General features: G+C 43.4%; 1 protein-coding gene across 1 annotated transcript in view; it reads left to right on the top strand.

The window, feature by feature from the left end:
• The window catches only part of LOC125240763, a 143,677-nt gene that overhangs the window by 37,531 nt on the left and 93,705 nt on the right, over positions 1-12,441 (top strand). Inside the window, exon 4 of the mRNA XM_048148827.1 lies at positions 8,183-8,549. Within this exon, the coding sequence (XP_048004784.1) occupies positions 8,183-8,549 (367 nt within the window). The remainder of the gene's footprint in view (positions 1-8,182; positions 8,550-12,441) is intronic.

Raw genomic sequence — 12,441 nt, 5'->3', positions numbered from 1 at the left:
TTGAATACTTTACTACGGTCAGCGCCCATTTCTGCGACCGGGCAGAGTGACTCCTGCTAAACCAAATTCGTAATTACATGGTTATATATTATCATATACCAATGAAACTTATATTTTTAAAAAGAGCATGAATAGACGCGAAAATTTTATAATACATCAATTGCGGTAAAGTTATTGTTTATTGAGTTAGACGCATTTTTTCTAGTACTTGTGCAACTCATGCGCGATAAAAAAACACATATTTTTAAATATTTCGTAAACGGTTACTGTTATGAGTATAGTTATTTGAAAACAATTAAAGTAGGTTTAATAAGCTTTCAAACGACACCTTGCACGAACAGATTGGTGCCATAGGACTCGAGATGTGAATAAATATCTATGATGGTCGGCCGCCATCTTTCTCCCCCTTTTTCTCAACCCGTCCCCCCTCCTTAAACTAAAACAGGTCAATTCGTAATCTGGAGATAACGAGGAACACATCCATACCTGTTTTAGGTATTTAGAAGAGATGTCGACGACTTTTTGTAAAAGAGGTCGTTTGGTCCCTGACTACATCGTGAAATTCAAAGATTTATGTGAAGTCTCCAACCTGCATTGGGCTAGCGTGGAGACTATATAGCCCGAACCGTCTCAGACATGAGAGGAGGCCTGTGCCCAGCAGTGGAACGTATATAGGCTAAATTATATTATTTATTTTATTTTTTATATTTTTATATCAAATTACTACTGACCAGTCACTTCACTGATTTCTTCTAAATATTGGTTTTTCGTAAGTCGTTACGTTCCAATATTTTTATTTTATTAATGCTTTCCAGAGCTTCGAGTTTCTCCTTGTCTTTACACTCTTTTCCTGTTTATGAAATTTAAGTTTTATTATATTCACATACTTAATCAAAGTTATAGGCAAATGTTAGAACTAGTACTTAAAGTATCAAAATAATAATAGAGCACCAACCTACTATATTGTTTACGACTTGTAAACATTGCAGTTTTTCATTATATGCCGCTTCACGTCGACTTCGCTCTTGGTTGTAATTATTTATTAGCTTAAACAGCAAATTGCGGACCTCGCTTGGTATCGTCATTGTTATAATATTTAATATTTACCCTTAATAACCCGCGAACAATTTGAATAAGTGAAACAAAAAATTAAGGTAGGCTGCGTCAGGGACACAGCCGCGATGGATAACGTGAAACGTTGTGTGGACCACCGCTACTGAGGAGGGTTTTTTGAATCGTTACGTAACTAACTAGGATAACGAAGGCCGCAGGCCGAGCTGCGGACTGACAGTGCTCCCAGGTATAACAATAATAAGTGTCTAAAAAGCGAAGCGGCGGGCCGGAGGCCCAACGCTGAGCTTCGAAACCCAGCGAAGGCCGAAGGCCGAGCTCCGCGTAGGGCCGAAGGCCCGGAGCGTCCCCGTGGCGCTCACAAGTACGCGAGGCCGCAGGCCGAGCTGCGGACAGATAGTGCTCCCACACAGAGCAATAATAAAAGTGTCTAAAAAGCGAAGCGGCGGGCCGGAGGCCCAACGCTGAGCTTCGAAACACAGCGAAGGCCGAAGGCCGAGCTCCGCGTAGGGCCGAAGGCCCGGAGCGTCCCCGTGGCGCTCACAAGTACGCGAGGCCGCAGGCCGAGCTGCGGACAGATAGTGCTCCCACACAGAGCAATAATAAAAGTGTCTAAAAAGCGAAGCGGCGGGCCGGAGGCCCAACGCTGAGCTTCGAAACCCAGCGAAGGCCGAAGGCCGAGCTCCGCGTAGGGCCGAAGGCCCGGAGCGTCCCCGTGGCGCTCACAAGTACGCGAGGCCGCAGGCCGAGCTGCGGACAGATAGTGCTCCCACACAGAGCAATAATAAAAGTGTCTAAAAAGCGAAGCGGCGGGCCGGAGGCCCAACGCTGAGCTTCGAAACCCAGCGAAGGCCGAAGGCCGAGCTCCGCGTAGGGCCGAAGGCCCGGAGCGTCCCCGTGGCGGTCCCAAGTACGCGAGGCCGCAGGCCGAGCTGCGGACAGATAGTGCTCCCACACAGAGCAATAATAAAAGTGTCTAAAAAGCGAAGCGGCGGGCCGAGGCCCAACGCTGAGCTTCGAAACCCAGCGAAGGCCGAAGGCCGAGCTCCGTGTAGGGCCGAAGGCCCGGAGCGTCCCCGTGGTGCTCCCAAGTACGCGAGGCCGCAGGCCGAGCTGCGGACAGATAGTGCTCCCACACAGAGCAATAATAAAAGTGTCTAAAACGCTGAGCTTGGAAACCCAGCGAAGGCCGAAGAAGGCCGAAGGCCGAGCTCGCGTAGGGCCGAAGGCCCGGAGCGTCCCCGTGGCGCTCACAAGTACGCGAGGCCGCAGGCCGAGCTGCGGACAGATAGTGCTCCCACACAGAGCAATAATAAAAGTGTCTAAAAAGCGAAGCGGCGGGCCGGAGGCCCAACGCTGAGCTTCGAAACCCAGCGAAGGCCGAAGGCCGAGCTCCGCGTAGGGCCGAAGGCCCGGAGCGTCCCCGTGGCGCTCACAAGTACGCGAGGCCGCAGGCCGAGCTGCGGACAGATAGTGCTCCCACACAGAGCAATAATAAAAGTGTCTAAAAAGCGAAGCGGCGGGCCGGAGGCCCAACGCTGAGCTTCGAAACCCAGCGAAGGCCGAAGGCCGAGCTCCGCGTAGGGCCGAAGGCCCGGAGCGTCCCTGTGGCGCTCCCAAGTACGCGAGGCCGCAGGCCGAGCTGCGGACAGATAGTGCTCCCACACAGAGCAATAATAAAAGTGTCTAAAAAGCGAAGCGGCGGGCCGGAGGCCCAACGCTGAGCTTCGAAACCCAGCGAAGGCCGAAGGCCGAGCTCCGCGTAGGGCCGAAGGCCCGGAGCGTCCCCGTGGCGCTCACAAGTACGCGAGGCCGCAGGCCGAGCTGCGGACAGATAGTGCTCCCACACAGAGCAATAATAAAAGTGTCTAAAAAGCGAAGCGGCGGGCCGGAGGCCCAACGCTGAGCTTCGAAACACAGCGAAGGCCGAAGGCCGAGCTCCGCGTAGGGCCGAAGGCCCGGAGCGTCCCCGTGGCGCTCACAAGTACGCGAGGCCGCAGGCCGAGCTGCGGACAGATAGTGCTCCCACACAGAGCAATAATAAAAGTGTCTAAAAAGCGAAGCGGCGGGCCGGAGGCCCAACGCTGAGCTTCGAAACCCAGCGAAGGCCGAAGGCCGAGCTCCGCGTAGGGCCGAAGGCCCGGAGCGTCCCCGTGGCGCTCCCAAGTACGCGAGGCCGCAGGCCGAGCTGCGGACAGATAGTGCTCCCACACAGAGCAATAATAAAAGTGTCTAAAAAGCGAAGCGGCGGGCCGGAGGCCCAACGCTGAGCTTCGAAACCCAGCGAAGGCCGAAGGCCGAGCTCCGCGTAGGGCCGAAGGCCCGGAGCGTCCCCGTGGCGCTCCAAGTACGCGAGGCCGCAGGCCGAGCTGCGGACAGATAGTGCTCCCACACAGAGCAATAATAAAAGTGTCTAAAACGCGGCGGGCCGGAGCCCAACGCTGAGAAACCCAGCGAAGGCCGAAGGCCGAGCTCCGCGTAGGGCCGAAGGCCCGGAGCGTCCCCGTGGTGCTTCCAAGTACGCGAGGCCGCAGGCCGAGCTGCGGACAGATAGTGCTCCCACACAGAGCAATAATAAAAGTGTCTAAAAAGCGAAGCGGCGGGCCGGAGGCCCAACGCTGAGCTTGAAACCCAGCGAAGGCCGAAGGCCGAGCTCCGCGTAGGGCCGAAGGCCCGGAGCGTCCCCGAGGTGCTCCCAAGTACGCGAGGCCGCAGGCCGAGCTGCGGACAGATAGTGCTCCCACACAGAGCAATAATAAAAGTGTCTAAAAAGCGAAGCGGCGGGCCGGAGGTCCAACTCCCACGCAGAACAATTATAAAAGTGTGTAAAAAGTATTCTGCGTGGGAGCACTATCTATCTGTAGCTCGGCCTGCGGCCTCGCGTAAAAACACTAAAGGTAAACAAAAGACAAGACCGTGGGGCCTTCGGGGCCTGCGCACCACCAAAAAAGTACTGTACATATAAATAAATAAATAAATATTGGACGACACCTTACACAGATCAACCTAGCCCCAAACTAAGCAAAGCTTGTACTATGGGTACTAGTGCTAGGCGACGATATACATACTTATTATACATAGTACTTTACTGAATTTTAACTACAATGAATCATTATCGCTTGATCGTATGTTATATGCAGCCGCCGGCGCCATTCATTCTAATGCATTTGAGGAGATGAATATGTTTTACTATAGAAAATGTATATTTATTCTAATCCTTATTAGTTAGTCTTAGTATTTTTAGTACCTTTTTACGGTTATATGCTTAAATTTTTGCATACGATGGCCTTAAAAAACGAATCGGAAGAGACTAGATTGCTTCGGTATGTTATAACTATGCGACGGCGGCGCCATACATTCTAATGCATATTTGAGGAGATGAATATGTTTTACTATAGAAAATGTATATTTATTGTAATCCTTATTAGTTAGTCTTAGTATTTTTAGTCATTTTTGACGGTTTTATGCTTTAATTTTAGCATATGATTGCCTCAAACGAATCGAAAGAGTCACGATTGCCAACAAGTTTCAGTACATTGCCAGCCGTTGCCGCCGCCATAGTTTCTAATGCATTATTTGATAAGATGAATAAGTTTTACTATGGATAATGTATATTTATTTTAATCCTTATTAGTTAATCTTAGTGTTTTAAGTAATTTTTGACAGTTTTATGCTTTAATTTTTACATACGATGTCCTCAAATATGAACAAGCACCAAATTTTTGTAAAAAATGCCACATTATTGAATTTTTCCAGCTGGTCATAAATAAATATGTTCGTCTTTTATAATATTTCGATAATTTAGCACGAGATCTATCTAACAATACCATTTTATGCTACAGCACAATACAATTTTTGTGAGTACTTGCTAAACAAACAATTCAAAAAACGTAATTTTTGGCCCAAATGGAACGCTTATACCGCAAAAGTGGCGCCATCTGTATCAGCAAATTATGTATGTCCGAGTAATGGCTACTTTCCTCTACACACTCATATTAAAATTATTTATATGGGTATTATAGTTACAGAGATATAAGCCGCCGCGCCATAACACTTTTCGTTACACCTGGTTTTCGGTCCGGTCACTCTACTACGGGTTTTTAAAGACGTTCACCTAACGTTTCACGTCAAAAATAAACAGACAATTTTAATACAAATTAACATTAAATTTAACTTGCACGTTCCCGTACGTATTTCATTTTTTCATTTCATGAAATAGGCAGAATATAAACAAAAGTGACGCCTCTGCGGAGTTGACATCGTATGACTATTTAGCCGCCCTCCCCCCGCCCGCACTGCCGCGCTTGCTACCCAGATTTTGTTTGCGCCGTCTGTTCTATGTACGTAGTACATTATACTTCAATGGTCAGAAGCAGGTTTTTTTTGGATTTTAGTACAGTTTTGTCAGGAATGACCTATGCGGAGAACCTCTTACGCCCTATTCGTCAGATTCCGCTTACGTCAGTTGTTTATTTGAGATTGAAATAAAATAAGAACAAGTTCGTCATTTTCCTCCTTCGTCAGAAGTAGTTATTTTTATAATTTCCCATACAACCATTTCAGTCGCAAAATCTTCAAATCAGTAACTAACTGTCAAATGTGACATAACGAGTGGTAACGTCGTGCAAACAATGCGACCGTATTGATACAATAACAAAATGTAGTCGTCGTGTGCACTCGTTACGGTAACAAAATGTGTACGAATTTGTGGCTGTCAATGTCACTGTCAGAATGACTTTTAACGACACTTTATTAGTCGACGTTTGCACACATAACGGTAACAACATGTGGACGAATTTGTGGCTGTCATTGTCACTGTCAGAACGGTTTCTGACAGTGACATTGACAGAATTTGTACACACATGTGTAGGTCTGATTACCGAACTGCTCCTAAACCACTGTATCCGCAAATGACAATCTGAAATACGAAGGTTTCTCAAACTGTCTTGTGAAGTTGTGGACTGGTTGCTTTGAATCATTTAAATATGAGCGAATTAAATAATAATAAACGACGACGACTGTTTAAGCACTCTTCGACATTTTATAGAAATGTGGGAAAGTTAAGAAAAGTGCAGAATGATAATACAAATAGATAAGCACTTTATAATTTTTAATTCTTCTTGATAAAAATGAAGTGTAGTGTTGCTTTACACAATAAAAGTAGGAATCAAATGAAATAGAGTATTTACTGTGATATTAATAGAATTTCTGTTGCGCAATGATAGTTTTTATTCAGTACAGATGCTGCTTTTTCTAACGCAGTAGTGCGAGCAAATCAAGCAATGATTCATTTCTTGTCTGGTCGAAACTCTTAGCTTAGATTTAGGTACTGAAAATCATCGTACGATACACGTGCGAAAAGGACATTCACAACTCGTGTCGAAGTAAAACACTCCCTTCGTTCGTGTATTAATTTATCGCTACTCGTATCGATTTTCCTCTTTTCCGCACTCGTATCTACAAGTATTTTGTTTGGGTTACAAAAAAACACATTATTTACTCTACTACGTTTTATTTATCTCTTTAACATTACAAATTTGTAGACACTTATCTATACAAAAATCTTGACTTAAGAAGTACAGATCGCTGAAATTAATGTTGAAAATAATATTAATGACGACTACTTCAACAAGTGTCAATTGTGAAATGCCGCAAAATACTAGTTGCTCTATAGAAGACCATAATAATATGATCCCCGATCCTTTACAACCCAGCAGCTCGGTACGCACGTTACAATTTTTTTTAAATCTTCTTTAGTGAGGGCAACTGAGTACGACGGCATATTTAATTGTTTTTAAAGTTTGAGGATACCTGGAAAAAAACGTTTTTGGATTATTTTAGACATTTATTTTCCTTACTCCAACAGCCCAACCCCTCCTCCATGGTGAGAGTTGGTGATTCCCCCCCCGTCCCTCTTTCCTTATACAGCGTAACGTGATCAATGGACATCCCCCAAGGGAATTAAAAAGTGACGTATTTTCTTTCAAAATTCAACGCTGATGTTATCGACTTTGTGTATGAAACGCAGCAGATTGATGCAAGCCAACAAATTATGGAATGTAAATGGAAATCAGATTTATTACCCAAACATCTTGTAATTTTACTATTCATAATGTTGCTTAAAATGTAGTGATGTATGGAATCCTTGTAAAACGAATCCGACTCTCCCAAAGAAAGAACTGACGATAGCGGAATCTGACGAAAAAGGCGTAAGAGGTTTTCCGCATAGGTCATGCCTGACGAAACTGAACTAAAATTACAAAAATAACTACTTCTGACGAAGGAGGAAAATGACGAACTTGTTCTAATTTTATTTGAATCTCAAATAAACAACTGACGTAAGCGGAATCTGACGAATAGGGCGTAAGAGGTTTTCCGCATAGGTCATTCCTGACAAAACTGTACTAAAATTCTAAAAAACCTGCTTCTGACGAAAGAGTAAACTGACGGATGTGCTCTAAATCCTTATTTTTACATACTACGTCGATCCTTCGTTTTTGCGGGGGCTTCGCCCCCCGATCTCTCCTTTATTTGCTCTTAAGGGTTTCAAGAAAACCCTATCCCAACTTATTTTATATACTACATTGATCTTTTATGCGGGGGGCTGTGCCCCCGAGCCCCCTTATTCTTACTCTTCAGGGTCACAAAAAAACCTTAACCCAACTTATTTTACATACTACGTCGATCCTTCGTTTTTGCGGGGGCTTCGCCCCCCGAGCCTTATTTGATTGCTCTTAAGTGTCACAAGAAAACCCTATCCCAACTTATTTTAAATACTACGTTAATCCTTCTTTTTTGCGGGGGCTTCGCCCTCCGAACCCCCTTATTCTTACTCTTCAGGGTCACAAGAAAACCCTAACCCAACTTATTTTACATACTAAGTTGATCCTTCTCGTTTGCGGTGTGGTTCGCCCCCGAGCTCCCTTTATTTGCTCTTAAGGGTCTCAAGAAAACCCTATCCCAACTTATTTTAAATACTACGTTGATCTTTTCTGTGTTAAAGGAATCACTGCTCAAGCTTTAAAAACCAGGGAGGATATAGCCGAGAGCGTTTGTATGCAGAAATAAGGGGTCCTGTTTCGCCTAATGTCTTCATATTTTATTGTTACAGGAGAAGTCACGAGAGAACCATAGCTTGTACGTGCTAGACGATATGTACGGGAGCAATTCGGTGTGCAATCAGCACCTGCCTGCTCAAAAGGGATCGCAAGATTACTGGACCGCGTGCGTGCACTCCTGCCAGCCGCACCAGCACTCCAGCAAGCGCCCGCCCTGCCTCCGGTATCTGCTGGGGCTGGGCCACGCGGTGCTCGACGACAAGAACGAACTGGTCGGCATCGTCACGTGGTCGTGCGGGAACGAGCCCACCGCGCTGGCTAGGAGAGGCGGCCTGCCGCTGCCGCTGGGCGTTGCCGTGCCCGACGACCGCTACCAGCAGAACCTGAAGTGTGCAATGAAAGTGAGGGAGAATCAAAGAGGTGATAGCCAATTTTACCCTGGATTTTTACAAACACTTTGTCCATTATCTAATAAAGTAGACTGATGTTGGCTTGCACTGAACTCGAAAAACGTTTAATTACCCCCGGCAGCCGTACAATCCGACAGTTCTGGACGATTGTCGGACGACTCTATATACGCTCTCTCGGACTATAAGCATTTTTTCGACACATTTGTTGTTTCAAGGTCTCATTGCGTCTACGTGTACTGAAGTTGTTCCCAAAGGGAATAATTGATTAAGTTTCGGCCAAGTGCGAGTCGGACTCGCCCACCGAGGGCTCCGTACAAACTTTCAGTGGTTAAAGTAATCATACTACTCATACTCATTTATTTGTAAAGCCATTTTAAACGTCAAGATGTGGTTTAAAAATAATATTCATACAACAATAATACTAAAGAAAATTAATACACAGAAGATTGAAATTACAAAAAGTTAGGCAATATTCACATTAAAAATGACAAAAATATTTTTCTAATTAGGTAATAAAAAATCATCATAAGATTCATAAGTGTAGAACGGGTGCTCGAGGCTCGACCGGCCAGTTTTTTAAGAGATGCTTAAAGTTCGACACACTAGGCCCTTCAACCACATATTGCGGCAATTTATTATAGACAGCAGGGTCCATCACATGTGTTAATTTGTAGGATTTCGCCAATTTACGGTCGATACGGTTGTACTTGGAACACATGTTGTCAGTTTTGTGTGCTGCCAAGTTCTCTCTTACATAAATGGTTACCTACATGATAACTACTGCATGCAGTGTCAGGATTCTTAGTTTTTTAAAGAGTTCTTTGGCCGGGGTGTCTACAGGTACTTGAGCAACGATCCTGACAGCTCGTTTCTGAAAGCGAAAGACCCTCTCCCATTCATCACAACGTCCTCAGAGCTCCGCACCGTTCTGTATTAATGAATGCACAGTGGCGAAATAGCATGTCCAGGCTACTTCTGGAGCCAGAGGCTTTGCCAGTCGACCTAAGGCAAAGCACGCCCTGCCCAGACTACCACACAGTTTATCTACTTGCTGGTCCCATTTTAAACTCTGGTCAATCTTAAAACCTAGGAAAGTAGACGTGGATTATTTTTCAGTATTTTCCCATTAATATGAACTATCAACGGCGTGGTCATGAGGCCCGAAAGATTAAAATGCACAAAGTGATTATTTTAAAGGTTTAAAGCTAAGCCATTCCATGCGAACCATTGAGACAGCTGAGTTGTCGTTTCATCCAAGGCTCGCTGAAGACTTTCAGACGTTGGTGCAGTGCAGTAACTATGATGGCAGCAACATCATCGGCGTACATTAAAATGTTGGCAGCCTGTATCGTATCCGGTAGGTCGTTGAGGAGACGTGAAAAAAGTATGTTAGATACTGACGATCCTTGCGCTACGCCCATAGTTGCCTCTGAGGGATCTGATCTGATTTTTCCACTTTCCCCTACCACGACTTGTCTTGAAGCACAGTATAATAAAGAGTACTATCGTACTCTCGGTTACCTCACAGCTACCGCCTGTCAAAAACACGAACAGTCGACCTGTCATATTTCACTCATACAAGCATAGTACGCGAGCTAAAACTGTGTGCTAGAAATGCGCCTCTTTCGATATATTTGATCGCCAGTGTCCGAGGTTTGCTAGAAGTTTAGGTACTCTAATGAGCATTATTGTATTTAGCGCCATCTCTCTCTCGGCAAAATTTACTAAGTCATTTACGCGACTAGTGACTTTTGCGAACCTTTATTAGGCATGGAAAGTCACATGAAAAGTTGTCGAAACTAATAATAGATGGCGCTGCATTTGAATATCTTGACTGATAACTCTATACCGGAGCAGAGTCTAACAGGGGAAGTACTAGCTTCCGCTTTACAAAAGAACGCAGTCAAATAGTGTTAGACCATACTCATAGTGTTGTGTTCCTGCCGGTGAGTAAGCTGCCAGAGCTTAATGAGGGTGTGGTGTGCTGGAAAAATAATTGATTTGTTTATAATTTGGATGTTTAGATTATTGCAATCCGATAAGAAATCTGAATTCAAAGGTTTATTATTTTTGGCTTTTTACTTTTTCCGTGTTTTGTAACACGCTTATTTTTGAAGGCGGTTTTTTTTTGTGTTATGTGTAAATAATTTCTGTTGTCACTTGTCACTAATAAATGATTTCTATTTCTATTTCAATCAGGATGCAAGAATTTTTGTTGCACAGCCAAAATTAAACTATAAAGCTATAAAAAATATTATACGGCATAAAAAGCATTTTATTTATGTTTTATACAATTAGTGTTTTGCATTCATTTAGTAAATTTCACTCTGATAAATAGGCTAGTTTCCTACTAGTCAAATCAGCTTCTTTTTATGAACTGTCAAAACGATTTGCTAATATGGAATTACTATGAAATACTGAGGAGTGACGTCAGCGCCGGCCCGTGCACTCGATCAGGGTAGAGCGAGTTTGAATTTCGGCGCCCTTAGGAAGAAGCTTTATTTACGGCGTAGATTAAAAAATCGCGAGCGTATCGAGCGCGAAATTTTTCATAGTAATGCCGTAAGGCAATACAGAATTTATGGATTTCATCATACAGAAAAGGGACAAGGGTTGAACTTTCTCAGTCACACCCTAGTATAGTTACGTGGGGCTGAACGTCGATATCATGAAGGTACATCAAATAACAAACAAAAGTAGGTACCTTCTATAGTGGCCAAGTCAGGAAAGCAGACTTGAAATGAAAACGCGAGCGCTGTGCGTGCGGAATTTTTCCTAGAAGTAACTAAAAGAGAACTGATGTAAATAGTAAGCGCGAGCGAAGCGAGCGCGATTTTTTTTCCTATTGACGCAATTTATTAAAACACAACCCGCTAGCGGGGAAGCAGCAAGTTTCCAAGTTTTGATCAACTGCAGAGCTGCGGTCTTTGGCATATTTCGGGGTATTTTTGTTAAACCTTTTTACTGAAACCTTTTTTGAAACAAGAACAGTTGATATTTGATTATGTTAATTTTAAATTAGCTAGTTTTTTTGCCAGAAAATCTGCTGCTCATGGTGGCTCCCTTATTATTGTTAAAAATTGTATGAAGTGTAAAGAGCGCAAAGATGTTGTAAAATATTCCATAGAAAGAACTATAGAAATTTCATGTGTTGAATTAGACAGATATATTATTGTATGTGTTTATAGACCACCATCAGCTGACTTCAGCTTATTTGAATCTACAATGGAAAATGTTCTGAATTTAGTATGCAAGGGCCAAAAACATGTTATTGTATGTGGAGATTTTAATGTTAACTTGCTCGAGTCATCTAGTAATACTGTTAAAATGTTCTGTTTGTTTAAATCATTTAATTTATTTAATTTATTTCTTGAACCTACCCGGGTAGGTGTGACTAGTGCAACATGCCTAGATAATATTTTTTGTAACTGTGAATGTATAGATAAGAAATTATTTAACTGTTTTCATTCCGATCACAGCGGCCAAAGGGCAGCTTTCTTAAACGTTATTCATGATACTCCACAAACAATAACATATAGACCCATTACTGGATCTCGCTTGGAATCATTCAAAAATGAAATTCTACATAGTTTGTCTATAATACCATTTTCGCATTATGACTGTAATCATTTGTATCAAGATGTTTTCAATGTAATTCTTAATCAATTTAATAACAATTTCAAAGTGAAATCTATTAGTGGGTCAAAAGTTAAAACAAAGTTTAGTGAATGGGCTACTGTAGGTATTCACAAAAGTAGAAAAAGACTTTATGAACTTTATGGTGAGAGAGAGCTGAACAAGAATTCAGAATTCCTGGACTATGTAAGAAACTACTCAAGAATCTTCAAGAAAGTGTGTTTAACTGCCAAGAAAAACTTTATTAGTTCTAAATTGAAAGTGTC

This window comes from Leguminivora glycinivorella, chromosome Z (genome assembly GCF_023078275.1).
Source record: "Leguminivora glycinivorella isolate SPB_JAAS2020 chromosome Z, LegGlyc_1.1, whole genome shotgun sequence".
NCBI lineage: Eukaryota > Metazoa > Arthropoda > Insecta > Lepidoptera > Tortricidae > Leguminivora > Leguminivora glycinivorella.
The sequence above is the reverse complement of the archived record's forward strand: the minus strand, read 5'-3'. Positions and strand labels throughout refer to the sequence as shown.